At 52.8% G+C, this 18,959-nt stretch overlaps 1 protein-coding gene across 1 annotated transcript in view; it reads right to left on the bottom strand.

The window, feature by feature from the left end:
* Window positions 1-329: 329 nt before the first annotated feature.
* The window catches only part of DPYSL5 (dihydropyrimidinase like 5), a 67,288-nt gene continuing 48,658 nt past the window's right edge, over window positions 330-18,959 (bottom strand). The window contains exons 3-13 of the mRNA XM_049784479.1: window positions 18,739-18,897; window positions 17,784-17,963; window positions 16,290-16,358; window positions 15,182-15,226; window positions 12,269-12,344; window positions 11,040-11,196; window positions 10,013-10,154; window positions 7,447-7,589; window positions 4,441-4,648; window positions 2,231-2,399; window positions 330-1,377 (exon numbers count right to left, since the gene is read on the bottom strand). Of these exons, the coding sequence (XP_049640436.1) occupies window positions 1,292-1,377; window positions 2,231-2,399; window positions 4,441-4,648; window positions 7,447-7,589; window positions 10,013-10,154; window positions 11,040-11,196; window positions 12,269-12,344; window positions 15,182-15,226; window positions 16,290-16,358; window positions 17,784-17,963; window positions 18,739-18,897 (1,434 nt within the window). The 3' untranslated portion in view covers window positions 330-1,291. The remainder of the gene's footprint in view (window positions 1,378-2,230; window positions 2,400-4,440; window positions 4,649-7,446; window positions 7,590-10,012; window positions 10,155-11,039; window positions 11,197-12,268; window positions 12,345-15,181; window positions 15,227-16,289; window positions 16,359-17,783; window positions 17,964-18,738; window positions 18,898-18,959) is intronic.

Raw genomic sequence — 18,959 nt, 5'->3', positions numbered from 1 at the left:
CTCATTCCCACCCTCCTTTCCCAGCTCCTCACCCCACTTCCCCCCCTCTCATTCCCTTCTCAAGCTGCCCCCCCTCATCCACTCCATCCAACACCCTCATCCAGCTCCTCCCAACCCTGCTCTCCCTCATCCCATTCCCCGATCCCCTTCATCCCACTCCCTCCTCCCCCTGCTCTCCCTCATCCCACTCCCCCTGATCCCCCTGATCCCTCATCCCTTCCCCACTCCCTCTCCCTCTGCTCTTTCTCATCTCTCTCCCCCTTATCCCTTCATCCCTCTTCCCTCTCTCCCTCATCCCCCTCCCCAATTCTGTTCTCCCACATCCCACTTCCCCATTCCCCCTCATCCCTCTCCCTCCTATCCCATTCCCCCATCATCCTGCCCCTCTCTTCATTCATCCTTTCTCCCTCCTCACCCCGCTCCCCCTCTCCTAGCAGACTTGAGCCCTCCTGCCAATCACACAGGAGGAGCGGGCCCTAGGGCCTCAGTTCCACAGGGGGAGGTCCCAGGAAGATGGGGTGTGGGTGTATGGGGGGGTGTCACTGAGCTTGTCCCAAGAGGAGAGAGACCACCGAGCTGCTGGGGGAGGGTCCCAAGTTTCCCTTCTTAGTGGAGGCATCTAGGTGGGGAAGGGTGAGCATCGCAGAAGACTCTGGGGTGGAGAGGGAAGAGGGCCGCCCCACCGCACCCCACCCAGCCGGTCCCAGTGCAGCGTCTCCAGTCCACATCTACTCCCGTTTCTACACTATGCTAGTCACGAAGCACCGTCAGTCTTCACAGATGCACGAACAAGTCAAACCAAACCACCGCGCAAACCAAACGTGCAAAACAAAATCCTGTACACGAGAGGCCCACCCCACCCCATGGGGAGTGAGCCCCAGAGCAGCTGGCCGAGGTCCCAGCCACACCCCCCGTGAGACCCCTAAGAAGGAAGACTAGCCGCAGGGGTGGCTGTCTCGGGCCCCCTTTGCCTCTCAAAGTGCTCCAAAAGCTGGAGGGATGGCCAGGGGCAGGCGTTGACATCCGGACGACGCATGGAAGGCGGTGCAGGAGGAGTTGGGGGGCGCTGGCTAGGCCCCCAGGTAGGAGGGGCTGCAGCAGGAGGGACAGACTCGTCTCAAAGTGCCTGTTCGGGGCTTGAAGCACAGTGGGTCACACGTAGAAGTGGGGTACCCCCACAGAGGATGCTGCCACCCAGCTCCACCTCTCCTGCCCCATGGAGGTGCCGGCTGGAGGGGGTGCTGTGCTGGTGGCAGTGCTGTGTCCTCACTTGGGGGTCTGCTCTCAGCCTTTACCAAATGCCGCTGGAACGGCCTCCTGGGGGGGCGAGGATCCTTGCCGATGCGCGCTTGGGGACGTGGTCGTCAATCTGAGAGCCTGAGGGAAGAGCAGGTGGGGTGAGCCGGCTGCTTCAGGGTCTGGGGTGTGGAAGGGTCCCCCCCACCAAAGTGACGGGAAGCCCTACCATGATATGGAGTAGCCCCACCCCATCTTACAGGAGAGGAAACTGGGGCTAGGGCAGTGAGGTCACTCGGTCAAGGGGTTCACCACGAAGAAGCCTGGATGGGAATCCAGGTCTTGGCATCATGTAGAACTAAACAGGCCCTGTTCTCTGCTCACCTGAACATAGCGACTGAGCAAAGGAGGCCAGAAGTCCCTAATACTGGGGTGTCCTTCAGTCTGTCCCACCGGGAGAGACAAAAGTGAGATGTCAGAGCCCCTAGTCCAACCTGGGCTCTGCCCAGACTTGGGTGGAAGATGAAGTCGCTGATTAGTAGAGATTCTATGGTTTTGGGGTCCCAGCTACTTTTTAGGGGGCTGGATGCTGCAGAGTGCCCAGGCCACTGTGGGACTCCTGACTGGCAGGGCACCTGCAAGTCTTTATGATGCCCCTGGTGTTGGGTGGCCCTTGAGACAGTTTCTCCTCCCTCACATTGTGACCCGCTCCATCAGGGGTCCTGGGCTGCCCAGATCTGTGCCCAGCACAAGGCTGTGCTCAACAGGTGGCCCACTGGTCTCCTCTCTCCAGGAGGTGCCCTCCTCCTCTTGGTGTAAGATTAAGTCTGGGCAGCAGAGCAGCACAGGTAGGGACACCAATTTTGAGTCTGGACAGGGGAGCCCCATCCCTAGCTCTGAGCAGGAACCCAGGAGCCAGGCCACCATCTCTGATCCTGCTCAGGGCAGCCTTGCCCACCCATCTCTGGAGCAGAGTGGGGACCCAAGCTCGTACCGGACAGGCTGAAGCTGGACTCATGCAGGTCCCTCATGCCCCCGTGCCGGGTGACGGGCCGAGTGGGAGTGTCTGCCAACGGCGTCCCCATCTCCTTTTTCCCAGGATGCACCACCACCGCCACGTCCCCCAGGTAGGGGGTGCGGTCCACGCCCTTCACCTTCAGGGTCTAACAGGGAAGGGGAGAGGAAAAAGCAGTCAGGGTGGAGAGTTCCAGAACCTTCGGGACCAGCACGTGTGTGTGTGTGTGTGTGTGTGTGTGTGTGTGTGTACATGTGTGTTTACTCATGTCTGTGTGCACAAAGGGGTCCCTTGGCTGCTACCTGGGGGACCCGTGGCAAGGTGGAGGCAGCCTTCCTGGGGCTTTAGCCCAGAGCACCTTGAGTGAAGTAATGTTCTCTCCCCTTCCTTGTTAGGCTTGACTACTTGGGTGTGGGGTACAGAGTGGAATCTGGCTCAGCAGAGACCCCTCCACAATAATCTTCCTTGATTCCCAGTTAATTCGAGTTTATTCTCTAAGGCAGCAGAGCTGGGAACTACCTGGCTCTGCTTCTCGCACAATTCCTAACCTCTCTGTGCCGCTTTCCTGTTCTGTCAGTGAGGGTGATTTGTACCCTCGAGGATGACAGAGCTTGAATGGACAAAGCTCGTGGCTTTGTCCCAGAGTGATCTGTGAGGAATTGTGCCAACCTGTCTAGGGCTGTGCCCAAGATAAGACCAGATGACCAATATCCAAGTATAAGGGGGCTACCAGCTGTCTTTGGGAGTGAAGACAGGATCCAGAGCCCATGGGGACCAGGGGAGTCCAAAACTTTGTGACCACCTGGGAAGTTAAGAGAGCCTGAGGTTGGGGGGCGAGTGATAGCACAGCAGTAGGGCATTTGCCTTGCATGTGGCTGACCCAGGGCAGACCTGGGTTTAAGAGAGAGAGAAAAGAGAGAGAGGAAGAGAGAGAGGGAAAGAGAGAGAAAGAGAGAGGGGGAGAGAGAGTGGAAGAGAGAGGGAGAGAGGGAGGGAGAAAAGGAGAGAGAGGGAGAGAGAGAGAGGAGAGAGAGGAGAGAGGGAGAGACAGGGAGAGAGAAAGAGAGAGGGAGAGAGAGGAGAGAGGGAGAGAGAGAGGGAGAGACAGGGAGAGAGAAAGAGAGAGGGAGAGAGAAGGAGAGGAGGGAGAGAGAGAGGAGAGAGGGAGAGAGAGGGAGAGAAAGAGAGGGAGAGAGGGGGAGAGAGGAGAGGAGAGAAAGGGGGGAGAGAGGGAGAGAGGAAGAGAGAGGAGAGGAGAGAGAGGGAGAGAGAGGGAGAGAGAAAGAGAGAAAGAGAGGGAGAGAGGGGGAGAAAGAGGAGAGGAGAGAGAGGAGAGAGGGAGAGAGAGAGAGGGAGAGAGAAAGGAAGAGAGAGGGAGAGAGAGGGAGAGAGAGGAGAGGAGAGGGAGAGAGAGGGAGAGAGGGAGATAGAAAGGGAGAGAGAAAGAGGGAGAGAGAGGGAGAGAGAGGAGAAAGAGGGAGAGAGGGAGAAAGAGGAGAGAGAAGAAGAGAGAGGGAGAGAGGGAGAGAGAGGGAGAGAGAAGGAGAGAGAAAGGGAGAAAGAGGAGTGAGAGGAGAGAGGGAGAGAGAGGAGAGGAGAGGGGAGGAGAGGAGAGAGGGAGAGAGGAAGGGAGAGAGAAAGAGAGGAGAGAGGGAGAGAAAGGGAGAGAGAAAGAGAGGGAGAGAGGGAGAGAGAGAGGAGAGGAGAGAGAGGAGAGGAGAGGAGAGAGAGAGTCCAGTCCAGGTATGGGTGAGCCTCTGGAGTCAGGGCACAAAGCCACCTGCATATCCTTGAGCTTCTCCAGACCTGGTGACTATGTCAGAGCTGGGGCACACAGGCTCACAGAGCCCACCCAACCTAGAGCAGCTGGAAGTGAGGGTGCAAAGAAGCACATCCCTGTGGCATGTCTGATGATTCAGATCAGGTTGGGATTCCCCATCTGCAGGGACGGCAAGAACTTTCTAGAAACTAACGTTAGGGACCCTAGAGAGCATCTCAGAGCTCTACCTGTTCCCAGGCCTTTGTCAAGGGCCTTTGTGACCCTTTGTCACAGTGGCAGCTTCTCTGCTTTGCCCTCAGCCCCCCACCTCCAGTGACCAGGGCAACAGCTGTGCCCAGCAGGACAGGCCAAGTATCCCGAAAATGCAGAGAGAGAAAGAGTATCTGCCCCGCTCCATCCCTCACATCACCTTCTCCCTCTGCACCAGCTTCTTGTACACGGTGTCTGGGAAGGACCGCAGGGGACAGAACTTGCCGGTGCCCTCAGCACACATGAAGACGCCATTTTCATACACGACTCGGCCCCGGCTGATGGTGACCAACGGGACACCGTGGCAGCGCATGTTCTCGTAGAGGTTGAAGTCGCCTCCCTGCACCTGGGTGCTGGCCGAGATGGTCCTGTGGTGGCAGGAAGGCAGGGAGAGAGAGAGAGAGAGAGAGAGAGAGAGAGAGAGAGAGAGAGAGAGAGAGAGAGAGAGAGAGAGAGAGAGAGAGAGAGAGAGAGAGATACAGACAAAGACAGAGAGAGGGAGGAGAGAGGAGACAGAGAGTGAGACAGAGACAGAGACAGAGACAGACAGAGACAGAGAGAGAGAGACAGAGAGAGAGAGGAGACTGTTTCCCACAGCGGACAATTTTCCGGGGTGGGTGGTTAGCATCAACGTAACTGGGGAAGGTACTTTTTGTTTATTCACTTAAAGAAGGTAGACTTGAGGCCAGAGAGATAGTACAGTGGGCAGAACACATGTTTTGCATATGGCCGACCTGGGTTTGCTACCTGGTACCCCATATGGTCTACTGAGCCCACCAAGAGTGATCCTTGAACTCAGAACTATGAGTGTACATGGCCCAGAAACCAAACCAAATCTCTCCCAAAGAAGGTAGATTCCTGGGGGCTGGGGGGGGGGCATGTGCTGATTTTTATTCTTCCAAAGGGGGGCAGTGGGCCAGGTTGATTAAGGGGCCTGGTTTGAAGAGGAGGGAGTGGAGGGAGCAGCCATGAGCACACCAGGAAAATCAGAGGAAGGGCAGGGAGAAGGCTCAGTGGGGGGCGCGGGTGGTGTCTCAAAACAAACATCTCCACTGAGGCTTCCTCAGGACAGGAAAGCAACATTAACTTCTGGCCTGGAAGGTCCCAGTGTGGGGTGTTTGGGTAAGTGAGATCCTAGCAGACACCACCATGGGGCTCAATGCCGGGGGTCCTTCCACCATGCCAACCAGTAACAGCCTGAAAGCTTGGAGGCCTGCCTGGCAGAGGGTACAGAAGATGCTTTTTAGGAGGTGGTAGAGCAGACAGGGCACCCAGCATAGAGCCCAGCAAACCAGGGCATTTAAGCAAAGTCTGCTTGGTGACGGAATGACTTTTCATAGTAACAAACAATTTCCAGGGCCAGATAGTACAGTGGGTAGTGTGGGTAGGGCACTTGCCAAGCGGGTAACCATCTCAAAGTTCTAATCTTCCTCAACATTGTATGGTTGGTTGGTCCTTTGAACCCCACCAGAAGTGATCCTTGAGCACTGCCAGGTATGGACCCCCCCCAAAACATTAATGTCCATATCTCCTGCCCACATCTCAGAGCAAACACCTCCAGTGAGGTCTTCTCAGGACAGGAAAGCAACATTAACTTCTGGTCTGGAAGGCCCCAGTGTGGGGTATAGAGAGAGGTGTGAGTCCAGCGACCCTTCTATGGTCCAGTGTTGGGAGGCCAAAGTTTGCACCCCTGCCTGAGAAAAGCACTGGGCTGGTTCCTAGAGTCCAGAGCGAGTGGTCAGGCTTAGGCTCTACCTGGCTCCAGGTGGTGAAGTCCTTTTCCTTCTAGCCTCAGTCCTTTCAATTCAATAAGCATAAGAACCCAACCTAGGGAGAAGGGAACCTTGCTGCTGGTGGGAATGTCGATGGGGCCAGTCTTTTGGAGAAACAATATTGACATTTTTCAAAAACCTAGAAATTGAGCTTAATAGGACCTAACAATACCACTTCTGGGAATATACCTTAGGGGCCCCCAAACACAATGCAAATAAAGCCCTCTGCATGCTTATGTTCACTGCAGCGCTATTCACAATAATAGTAAGAATCTAGAAACAACTCAAGTGCTCAAGAACAGACAAGTGGATACAGAAACTATGGTACATTTCACCATGGAATACTACACAGCGGTGAGGAAAAATGAAGTCACAAAGTGAAATTTGCTTATTCATGGGTGAATATGAAAAGAACTATGCTGAGTGAAATGATTCAGAGAGAGAGGGACATAGAATGGTCATACTCATTTGTGGGATATATAGAAATATATAGTAGGGGGATAATATCCAAATATAACAATAGAGACAAGGGCCAGGAGGACCTGTCCATGGTAGAAAACTTGGCATAAAAAGTGGGGGAGTGCAGTTAGGGCAGAGAAGGGAGCACTAGGACAGTGAGAGTTGAGAATGGGGGCCGGAGCAATAGCACAGCGGTAAGACGTTTGCCTTGCACTCGGCCAACACAGGATGGACCCTGGTTAGAATCCTGGTATCCCATATGGTCCCCTGAGCCTGCCAGGCATGACTTCTGAGCATAAAGCCAGGAGTAACTCCTGAGCGCCACCAGGTTTGACCCAAAACCCAAATAAATAAGTAAACAAACAAACAAACAAATAAAATAAAGCCAGTTTAAAAAAGAAAGAGTTGAGAATGCTCATTCTGGACAAGAACTGGGTTGCTGAAAGGAGTGAAAGTGATATGCATGATACCCCTTCAGTAAACCACAGTGTCTGTAAGGCAAATAAAAAGGGAGAAAGAGATAGAAAAAGAGAGAAGAAAATGTCTGCCATAAAGATAGGCAGTGGGGAGCACAGTGGTGGCAGGAAATGTGAATTGGTAAAGGGTGTTGGACGTTGTGTGACTGAAACTCAATCATGAGCAACTTTATAACTGTATGTCCCCGTGATTCCATTAAAAAGCTTATTAAAAAATAAAAATAAGTCTCCAACCCAGCTCAGTCCCACTTGGGCATTGAGAAAACAGCTGCACTGCACAGCGATGTCTGAGGCAGGAAGCAAGTCAAGTCTATCTGGGGCGCCCAGCATGGGCTCAGTGAACAGGCCAGCTCTGGCCCTGCCTCCCTCCCTGCCACATCATGGACCCTCAGCTGGGGAATTGTCACAGTCCCTGAAGAGCCCCCACCCCGCCAGCCCCCAGAAGTGTGACAGGTTTACTTGGTGGCTTCTGGGTCCCACACCACCACGTCGGCGTCGGCTCCAGGGATGATACGGCCCTTGCGGGGATACAGGTTGAGAATCTTTGCGGCATTAGAGCTGGTGACAGCCACAAAACGATTTTCGTCCATCTTGCCTCCCACCTGAAAAGACATGACAGCTGTCAGGCAGGGATGGTGGGACACAGAGTTCAGCAGCCTAGGCCTCTCTCATGATCCCTGAGGTCTATGCACCCGACACCAGGCTGCCTGCATGTATAAATCAGCCCCACCTGGGTGTCCTGGGGAGAGATTAGGGACCCCACCATCACCACCCCACAAAGGGCCTTGTACTATGTTCTGGAAAAGCATCTTACATAGCAACTTGCATCTCCCACCCTCCATCACAGGACACTCTGTAAGGTCTATAAGGGGGCTATAAAGTCTAGGGGCTGAGCTGGTGGTTTTGTTTGTTTGTGGGTGCACCCAGTGGCACTCAGGGATTACTCCTGACTGTGCTCAAAAATCACTCCTGTCAGGCTCCAGAGACCATGTGGGATGCCGGAGATCAAACCCTTGTAAAGTACTGTGCAAGGCAAACACCTTACCCAGTGTGCTTTCACTCTGGCCCCAGTGCTGGTGGCTTAGTCTTGAGAACTTCCAACTTCCTCAGGCCCAGATTCTAACTACATGGAATCTACATTAGGACAAGGCCCCAGATTTGGATAGGGATGTGGCTCTGTGTGGAAAGCCCTGAGTTTGATTTCCAGCACTGGAAAAATATAAAAAAAATAAAACTGGAAAATTTTATATTTTCATGGGTACAATATAAAGCAATATTCAAATGAATCCTGCAGGCTGGAGAAAAAAACACAGGGCTGAAGGCATTTGCCTTGCATGTGGCCAGCCCAGGTTCCATTCTTTGGCATCCCATATGTTTCCCTGAGCCTGCCAGGAGTGAGACTGATCCGAGTGCAGAGCCAGGAGTAAATACTGAGAACCACCAGGTGTGGCCAAACGAACAAACAAAATTCCTATACTTGTTCCTGCTTGAAACTCTGCTTCTAAAAATGGATCCTATGGAAATCACGGAAATTGCTGACAAGAGGCCAGTGCTGTGTGAATTTGCACATGAAGCTTTGAAACAGCTCAAAGCAGCAAAGATTGGGAAAGAATAACCAAAATGCAGTGTGCTCTTGGGGAGTACATTTAGTCATTAAACACAAACATTTTTTTTTAAAAAGAAGAAATAAATATGTAAGTAAAATTTTTTAAAGCTTACAGACTACTGCATGTACTTATAAATTGGGGGAGGGGGAGTAAAGAATTTATACCAGTATCAGGAGATAGGTAGAAGAAAGTTATATGAAAAAGAGGGCCAGGAGCCAGGAGTGATAGCACAGATGTAGGGCGTTTGCCTTGCTTGATGCTGCCTGAGACGAACCCTGGTTCAATCCCTGTCATCCCATATGGTCCACTAAGCCTGCCAGGAGCAATTTCTGAGTGCAGAGCCAGGAATAACCCCTGAACGCTGCAGGGTATGGCTCAAAAACCAAAAACAACAACAGCAACAAAAAAGTAAAGGAACAAAAACAGATACTAAAATAGTATCAATAGGGATAGACACCCACATACTTTCTTGAGTGGGGTTGCAGAGGCAAAGGCCTTATAAACATGAGCTGTGTGCTCAACTCTGGAGCTGCTGCTGGATGTAAAGAATCCTGAAAACTCTTCTTTTTTGTTTTATTTTTGAGCTGTTTCTGGAGGTGCTCAGGGATCACTCCTGGCAGTGCTACATGCAGGCCAGTGCCTTGCTGGCTGTACCATCTCTCTGGGCCTAATAGCTCTTGATGTCTGAGCCCAGAAAATCACTATCTGCTGAGTATGCAAGACCTGATGTGTAACTCCACCCTGGATTTAGGTGTACCTATCTGAGACCCGCCCATTTCTGGGAGGGGCCTTGGGAACTGAATATTAGGTGTAACCTTACCTGCAAGACCCCACCCATTCCTGGGAGGGGTCTTGGAATAGGTACATAAGCCTTTGAGCCAGGGGATTAGGGCTGTCTGCCCTGCTGGGCTCTCTGGCTTTTGGGGCTCTGCCTTCTGGTCTTTGACCAACATGGAGCCCAAAGGGAAGATGGCTGAAAGGAGTTAAGACGCAGGGCTAGCCTAGAATGGCTGAATGCTTAATTGGTTATGATATTGGCCACACATGTGGTGAACAGGGCATGAATAAAGCTGATGCTTCCTGATGCCTGTCTCTGTATGAGTCTGATTCCACCGTTCACCTGGGCCTGGGACCCGCTGGCTGAATGGGGGTTGCGGAGCCACGTGGCCTGGGATGGCATCCACTTCCATCCAGCCCCATCGTTAATTATTTGATTCTACACTGATGTACCCCTGTGAATCCAATAGCACCCACGAGAAAGCTCAGGGGTGCACCTAATTAAAACATTTCTCCATGGAAAGATGCTATTGGTTCCAGAAACGCAGTGTCTATCCCAGGCTTATGCTTTTGGAAGAAAATCCAGGCAGCCCTAGGGCTCTGTCTGGGATGGAAGGAGGAGCTGGAGAGCCCCAACATACCACTCCTCGCTCCCAGACGACGCTCATGCGGTCCTGGACGCCGCTGACACCGTGTGGGATCTTGGTAAAGTCCTCCTTGCCCATGGCCTTCTGCTTTGTGGTGAAAGGACGGTGGTCCGAAGCCACAATGTTCAGAGTATCACTGACCAGAGAGGGAAGCGAGCAAATTTAAAAGTGCCTCTGGGGGTAGTACAGTGGGGAGGGAGCTTGCCATGCAGGCAGGGGGTCTGGGTTCGGTTCCTGGCACCCCAGATGGTTCCCTGAGCCCACCAGAAGTGAGCCTTAAGCAGAGCCAGGTGTGGCTCAAAACAAAGATAAACGACTGACTCTAATAGAGCTTCTGACCTGGGTCCCCATTACAGTGGGGTCTTGTCTGCTTGTTTTTGGGATGCAGTCATTGGGGGAAAGCAGGAATGGCAAGAGAACTGAACTGTAGGAGTTTGAGGAGAAGCAGGAGAGGGATAAAGAGGGCATGGAAGTGGCTGGATGGAACCCACATGGGCTAGTCCAGTCCTTCCCAAAGTGGGTGACACAGTACCCTGGCAGCCGGGGGGGGGGGGTTGAAACTATGTAGTGGGTGGGAGAGGCCTTGGGTATATCTGGGGCGATGTTTCCTTATTTATTCCTTTGGGGTAAATTTTTTAGGGGGACACCGAGTCATTTTTTTTAATCTAAAAGGGGATAGTAAACAAATTACCTTGGGGATGTCTGTTCTAGAATAAGTCAGGGACCATCTGATAGCTCCCCTGGGGGTCACCAGAGTTTGTTACCACTGCTGGAGGGGTATTTGTGGTGGAATCCTGGCAGTTAAGGTTGCCGAATTTCCTCCATCTGGACCCTCACAGATGGATGCGCTCGCTACACACCACAGCTCCGCCATGAAGGTAACTGGAGCCAAACTGTCCTATGGGCTCCAGAAATCAAGTCCAGGTGGCACCGGAAGGGAATGCAGAGCCCCCAATTGTCCACGCAAGGACAAGACCTTTTTGGGGGGCGCTCCTGGATGGCAGCTCCCCCAGCCCCTTACTTGGCTAGCAAGCTCATGAGGTAAGTGGAGGTGTTGGTATCCAGCCTCAGGGGTGGCACTGTGACGTAGGCGGCTGCGTGGGACCAGTCCTGGTGATAGTAGTGCAGACCCGTCAGCGTGGCATGGGCCGTGGTGGTCTCGGCCAGCACTACCTTCCCTGCAAGGAGAAGGGGAAAGAGGAGGGAAAAATGGAGAGGGAGAAGAGGGGGAGAGAAAGGAGAGGGGAAGGAGCTACTTAAGGCTGGAAGCATCTCCCTTCCTGCCAGGTCCAGGTAAGGACAGCACAGCCCAGAGACATGGTCTTGCTTGTGGTTGACACTGGTTTGATTCCCAACATTGCTTGATCCCTAAACATTCCTGAGTTTACTTCTAAAGTCCTCTGAGTACCCCAGGGTTAGGTGGGCAGGGACCAGCCCCATTTCCTTAGGCTATGAGTTATGAGCTCAAGTAGCTCAAGAATTTCCAGAAGTAGGGGCTAGAATGATGGTACAGCAAGAGCGGAGGGTGCCAGCCTTGCATGCTGCCGACCTGCATTCGATCTTCGGCATCCCACTTGCCCCCCCCCCCCAAGCACCACCAGGAGTGATCCATAAGTGCAAAGCTAGATGCAAGTCCTAAGCACAGCTGGGTGTGGCCCCAAACCATATAAGACATTCCGGAAGTATTCCTGGGCTCTGATTACCACTTGGAGACCCCTCTCTATACCACCTGCTACCCTACCCTTCTCCCCCACAAAACTGAAAAGAAGGCAGTGCCACTGTTTCCAGGGAAGACCCCGCAGTGACATGTGGAGTGGGATTTCCAGCAGGGCTGGGGCATAGGGAGATAGAATTGGGAGTGATAGGTAGAGTTGGGGTGACAGAGAAGTTATGGACCCAGGGGGCACTCTCAGACAGAGGCTGGGATGCAGGAAGCTGCTGTTTGGGACCTGGTTTCTCCCAGTCTCAGGAGCTAGTCTATAAGCAAGTGTGGGGGTTGCCGGCCCAAGTTCAGGGCCAAAGGGAGTGGGGCCCCTCTGCTGTTTGTCCAGGCCTGTCCGGCAGCCCCTGAAATGTCTTTGAAACTGGGCCAGCAATTGCCAGGACAATTGGTGGAAAAAACCAAAGATTCCACTCCCAGACCCATCAAATCATAGATTGAAGACTCAGGTACTGAGCAAGGCACCTCAGAGGAGACAGGAACAGAGGGACTCCCTGCCTCTGCCCCCTGCATGCATCCCGGGGTCTCACCTTGCATCTTAGCAGCTGCGATCACATCCCCGGCTGAGATGCTGGACACGCTCACCAGGTAGATGGGACAGTGAGTCTAGACACAGGAGGGGTATGCTGTCATCACCCTCAAAAACCACCACTCACCTCTGCCTGCCCAGGACCCTGAGGGGGTACATGAAACACCGTGGGGGTAGAGGCCTCCCAAGCCCAGCGCAGAAGCCCCACTACAGTGGAACGGCAGGGCAAGGTGAGAGCTGAAATTTGCCTCCAACCCTGGCTTCACTCCCATGGGCATCAGTTTTAAGCTAGAAATTAAGGAGATTCCTGGGTGTGGTTCCATCTTCCCTGGGTTTTTTTGGGGGGGAGTGGGGATGTTTCTTGGATCACACCTGGCGGTGCTCAGAGGTTACTCCTGGTTCTGTGCTCAGACATCATTCCTGGCAGGCTGGGGGGACCATATGGGATACCGGGATTCGAACCACTGTCCATCCTAAATCGTCTGTGTGCAAGGCAAATGCCCTACTGCTGAGCTATCTCTCCGGCCCCTATCTTCCTTGATTTTGGGGAAACTCTCCATGGGAAGGAAGTAAGCAGCGCCTTACCTGATACTAAAACAGCCTCATCCAGGATCAGGTCCCAGATGGGTGACCCGCTCTACACCCACTGCCCACACCCCCTGCAGGTGCCTCTTTTTTGCTTATCAATGAAGGATAGAGTTTGAGGGTTTGGGGTACAGATGGAGAAGGCGGTGTGCTTGATAGCTTCCTGGCTCTGAGGCCAGCTGGTCTTTCTGTCTCTTGCGCTGACCACACCCCTCATCCGTTGGGACTAACTTGGGTCCAGTCAGGAGAGATACTCCAGCATTTGGGCCCGTTAGAATCATCAAGGAGGCCAAGACATAGAGCAGCAGGCAGGGTACTTGCCTTACATGCACTGAACCAGGTTCAATCTCTGGCACCCAATATGTTCCCTTGAGCCCTATCAGGAATGATCCCTGAGTGCAAAGTCAGGAGCAAGCCCTGAACACTGCTGGGTTTCTTGGAGCCCAGACTACTGAAGGTCACCCCATTTCTGCCTCAGTGGGTCTGCTGAGGCCTGATGACATATATTTTTCATAGAAGCGACTTCCCCCCCCCCCCCCACCGGAGTGTTTGAAGGCACGAGGACCACATCCAGAGGTGCTTAGGGGTTATTCCTGGCTCTGCGCTCAGAAATTGCTCCTGGCTCAGGGGACCATATGAATGCTGGGGATCGAACCCATATCTGTCCTGGGTCAGCAGCATGCAAGACAAATGCCCTAATGCTGTGCTACCACTCGGGCTCTCCATGAGGAGTTGGGTTGGAACTCTGGGCTTCACACATCCTAGCACAGCCACTCAACCCCCATAAACTCTCTTCCTACCCCTGAATATGTGCAAAGTTGACCCGGGACACCCTCGCAGACCTGGTCCTAGTTTAGATGGTCGAGCAACTCCAGCCCTTTGGGCATGGAGTAGACACAGAAATCACCTGCCTGGTAGATTCTCAAGCACTTTCTTTGGAGATACAGGCCATATGAAAGCACTTGCCATGCACATGGCTGAAGCTAGTTTGATCCTGGGCACTAATTATGGTCCCCCAAACACCCCCAGGGGTCAATCCTGAGGGCAAAAGAGCTAGAAATAGCCACTGAGCACTGCTGGGTGACTCTCCTTCCTCCTCCTGCTGTAATTTCTTTTCCCCCTTTAAAATAATTTATTTTGAGAGCCAGAGTGATAACATAGCAGTAGGGCATTTACCTTGCACACGAATGACCAGGGATGAACCTAGGTTAGATCCCCTGGCATCCATATGGTGTCCTAAGCCTGCTAGGAATGATTTCTGAATGCAGAGCCAGGAGTAACCCCTGAGCTCTGGGTGTATCCCATCCAAATACTTTATTTTGTTGTCATGGAGGCCACTTGTGGAGGTACTCAGGAGTCATGTGGTACTGGAGATCAATCCCAGGGCTTGGCACATGCAAAGTACACGTGTGTACCACTGAACCACATCTCTGGCCCCGCCATCATCTTGGAGAGTTACCACTTTGATTCCGGATGATACTTGGTCTCTCAGGCCTGATGAGGGTCTGGCGTTAATAAGAAGCCTGTTAAAAGCTCCACATCTGGGGTTGGAGTGATAGCACAGTGGGTAGAGCCTTTGCCTTGCAGGCAGTCAACCCAGGTTCGACCCCCGGCATCCCATATGGTCTCCTGAGCCTGCCAGGAGTGACTTCTGAGTGCCAATGGGTGTGGCCAAAACAAATTAAATAAGCACCACATCTGTTACTCAATCCCATCAGTTCCCTATTAAGTCCCTCATAGGACTTCTTGCAGGCCCAGTGACAGTGGTGTAAGGCAGAACTCCCTGTCCCAGTGGCCTAAAGAAATGGTCCCCAGGGCCCGGAGAGATAGCACAGCGGTGTTTGCCTTGCAAGCAGCCGATCCAGGACCAAAGGTGGTTGGTTCAAATCCCGGTGTCCCATATGGTCCCCCATGCCTGCCAGGAGCTATTTCTGAGCAGACAGCCAGGAGTAACCCCTGAGCACCACCGGGTGTGGCCCAAAAACAAAAACAAAAACAAAAACAAAAACAAAAAAAAGAAATGGTCCCCAGCCAGGAGTGGGGGGCAGAACTCTGTAACCCTTATATATTTAGCCTTCCTAGGGGTCACTGCAACCATCACGTATTTTACCTTCCCAGGGTATTAAGCCAAGCTGAATGGTTCTGTGGATAAGATGCAGAGTAATGGGGGTAATGGGGTGCAAGAAAAAAGTTGTCAGGTATGTATATGGTATATGGCGACCTGGGGGACTCTGCATGCAGGTGGGGTGCTGACACCAGAGCAGAATAGGTCCCCCTAGAATAGGCTGGTTTGCAGGGCTGAGGTGGAGAGGGGCGCGGGGCTACTCACCCTGTTGGCAATGGTGATGACGCGATGTGTGGCTTCCGCTTCCACCTACAGGGACAGGAGGGGGGGATGTCAGCTTCTTTTCTTGCAGCCCACCCCCCCCCGCTGGGTGCTCCCTGGGAGAACTCTCCAGTGTCTGGCCCAGAGCTTAGGGCTGGCACCAAGAGCCTCACCAGCCACACTGAGCACTTGTGATACCTCAGAGTCAGCCGAGCCAGTGTCTGCCTCCCCCTGCACCCCGACAGACCCTCCTCCCCATCCCAAGAGCATCATCAGCCGCTGTCAAGCTGGAAACAAGCCCAGATCAGGGATTGGGGACCTCAGCATGATGGATATTCTGGGGCGCATAGTTCTTTGGGGGTGGGGAGCAGTCTGGGCATGACCAGATATTCAGCTTTGTCATTAGATAAACTCTTCAAGCTAGGACAATCCTTAGTCTAGCCACCCTTACTACAAAATTTTAGGGGTACATAGAACCCTGGGGTTAGTCTTGCTGTAAAGCACCTTGTCCCCCCCTCTTGAAACCCCAAACCAGCCCTGAGCTTCTTGCCCAGTGGGGTCTCTTCCTCACTCCAGGCCGAGGGACTGAGCATTGTCTTTCACAATGGCAGAGGTAGAGGGTATGGGATATGGCAGTCCCAGGTCAGAGGCCATCAGGGAGAGACCAAATAGAGGTGTTTTGTGTGTCCCCTGCAAAACTGCACCAGGATTAAACCAGGGGGCAGGCAAGAGGGAAAGATGCACCTTTCCTCTGGGAAGTTCCTAATGCTTCCTCCAGATAGGGATACCCCTTCCTCAAAACAAAAACAAAAAGAAGCCACTGGCTCTGACCTGGAAGTCCTTCATAGGAAACCACTGGCCCTAACCCAGAAGTCCTTCCTGTACTTGAAGGCCTCGCTGCCTATCTGTCCTCTCAGAATCAGGGTGAGGCAAGCCCTAATAAGTGGATATTGTCTCTTGTCCCCAGGAAGCTTATGCCCCAGTGGGTTTTAGCAGAGAAGTGGCTGCTGGGAGATTCCAGATGGAAAGGGCACCTCGGGGGAGAGGGATGAGGGACAGCAAGTCTGTGAGTCTGGGATCAATGGGGAAGGAACCATAGTGACTTCCTCACCTCCTCTGGACGGCTGATCTCGATTCCTTCCGGGCCTGTGATCCCCAAGTCGAGCGCCTCCTTAGCACCCTGAATCACAGCAAGAGAGGGACTTGAAGGCATCATGGAGAGATAAAAATATGAAACCAAGGGCCAGGAGACATGACAGGAGAGGACCAGGGGCCTAGAAGGCCCCTCCAGAGTAGGGAGAATGAGGCCTCTCTGTGGGTATGTGCTGTCCTCGCCTTTCCTTTGATGGGCTCACATGGGCTTCAAAAGCAAGAGGCCAGAGAGTACCTCCAGCACCACACAGTCCCCCAAGCATTGAGAGGAATGAACCCCTGAGCATGGAGCTAGGTGTAGTAGCAGCCCCTGAGCACCATCAGGCATGGCGCCCCACAAAACACTAAATACAGTTCTGGAATTGGCACAATGATCTGAAAGTTAGACTCTTTCCCATCCTTCCTCAACAAGAAACCTGGCTTCTGGCAGTCCCTCCACTAGCTTTGACCATCTCTTTTCTGAGACCACAAGGTCCAAGGAGGCTGTTTTCTTGGAAACTATGAACAGATCCTTATCAGTCCTCTGAGGAGTTTCAGGGAAGTAGAAGCTGGTTCTTATTTCTCTGTACCTATCCGAATGTCAAATTTCATTTATATAGATATATATCTATATAAATCTATATATATATGTATATATATTTGGCAGGTAGTGAGGGAGAGCTGTGGCCACACTAGGTGTTGCTCATGGGTCACTCATGGGGGTGATCAAATTGGGACCAAGTTGCAGTTGACTAAATGTAAGAAAAGCTCCCTTAAGCTGTCTCTCTAGCCGTCAAGAAAATATTTCTTAGAGGTGATTCCAATTCTTGTTTTTTTCTTCTGGGGTGGGGGAGTGTTTAGGATCACACCCAGTGATACTCAGGAGTTACACCTGGCTCTGTACTCAGAAATCGCTTCTTGCAGGTTCGGGACTATATGGGATGTTGATTGTCGAATTGAAGTCCATCTGGGGTTGGCCACTTGCAAGGCAAATGCCCTACTGCTATGCTATTGCTCTGGGCCCTCCGTTTTTCCTTTTGGGTCACAACTAATGGTGTTTAGCAGTTACTCCTGACTCTGTGCTCAGGAATCACTCCTGGTGGATTCAGGGGACCATATGGGATGCTGGGGATCGAACCCGGGTCAGTTGCATGTGAGGCAAAATCCTTACCTGCCATACTATCGCCCCCAATCCCAGCTCCCACTTCTTACGCTCTAATGAAATCTAAATGTATTTCTCTTCAGAGTTATGACATCACCACGGATGGTCGAGAAACGCTTTTGGACTCTAGGGAGATGGTTTCACAAACAAGAAGCGAGTTTGGGCTCAGCCCAAAGCCTGTCACCTGACTACAGACAGTACACATGTACTTCCATAGACCCTTGCATGGTGTGTGTGTTAGGGGGTGTCCGGCAATTCCCTGAGAACCTTGTCTCCCAAAGCATCCCCCCACCCAATCCCTTGCTGCCTTGCCTCAGCCACCAGCTCCCCATTCTCAGCATGCACTCGGGCGATGGCTCCGATATCCTTGCAGGCATGCAGCACTTGGTACAGCTCATTGTCCCGCAGCATGTACAGGTCCTTGTAGGCCATGAACATCTGAAAGGAGTTGACGCCCTTCTCCCTCACCAGAGTCTCCATTTCTGCTTTCACCTGGGGAGCAAAATGTAGAGGCAACAGTGACGTGTGAGGAGAGGGGTCCAGGAGGCCGAGAGGCAGTGTCTGACCCCAGGTGCTGGTCACTGTGTGGTCACGTGAGGAAGCAGGTCAGGGCTGATGATGCCCATGGAGGGACTGGCCAGGTTTGCTCTGGCGTCACAGAGCTGGGTCTGTGCCAGCTTCACAGGGGATCACAGTACCGTGCGCTCCCTGCCTTACACTGAATGGTGCTGCAGAGAGGCCCCTTCTGGCTGAAAATCCAGAGGCCTTGGGGACAATTACATTTTGAAATAAATCTGTCTATTATTAGAATCGTCTAGACTATTTCTGTTGAAAGGGAATAAAGGGCAGTGGCTCTGATCTGGGCCAGGACAGAGAGACTGCTGCGTGTACAGTCAAAGGCCTCACAGACCAATGAACATGTCCCGCTTACATGTGGGAGACTGTGGACTCACAGCCCTGGGCCAGGCGGCCCTAGGTCTCAGTGCTTTGGGTCTCAGCTTGGACCTTCTGGGTCCGCAGACTGCTGGCTCTTTAAGTCAACTCTCACTTATTATGAAACTATAAGTGCCTCTTCCTGGGCCATTAGCAGGCATTAGGCGGGAGGGACCCCATATCATGGCCGCAACCTTATTGCTACAACTTCTGGGGCTAGGAAGGGGGCTGGGGCAGAAGTCTGGGTTTTCCTCCCACCAAGAGGTGCAACCCTGTTACCTCCCCCAATAAATATCAATAAAAAGGGGCTCTGGGAACCCTCTAGCACACTTACCTTGGCAGCCCACCAGGTGATCCCCACATGGAGCGCATAGTCACAGCAGACCTTGGGGTCAGCCAGTGCCCGGCACCTCTCGTAGGCTTCCACGAGCGAGGCCTCCTTGTCAGGTAACACCAGGCCAATGACCATGGTGGTGCCACCCACCAGCGCAGCCTGCAGGACAGGAAAGTGGGCACATCAGTCTGTATTCTCCCTGCCCACCAAGAACTGAGGTC

The sequence above is a fragment of the Suncus etruscus genome, chromosome 12 (assembly GCF_024139225.1).
Source record: "Suncus etruscus isolate mSunEtr1 chromosome 12, mSunEtr1.pri.cur, whole genome shotgun sequence".
Taxonomy (NCBI): domain Eukaryota; kingdom Metazoa; phylum Chordata; class Mammalia; order Eulipotyphla; family Soricidae; genus Suncus; species Suncus etruscus.
The sequence above is the reverse complement of the archived record's forward strand: the minus strand, read 5'-3'. Positions and strand labels throughout refer to the sequence as shown.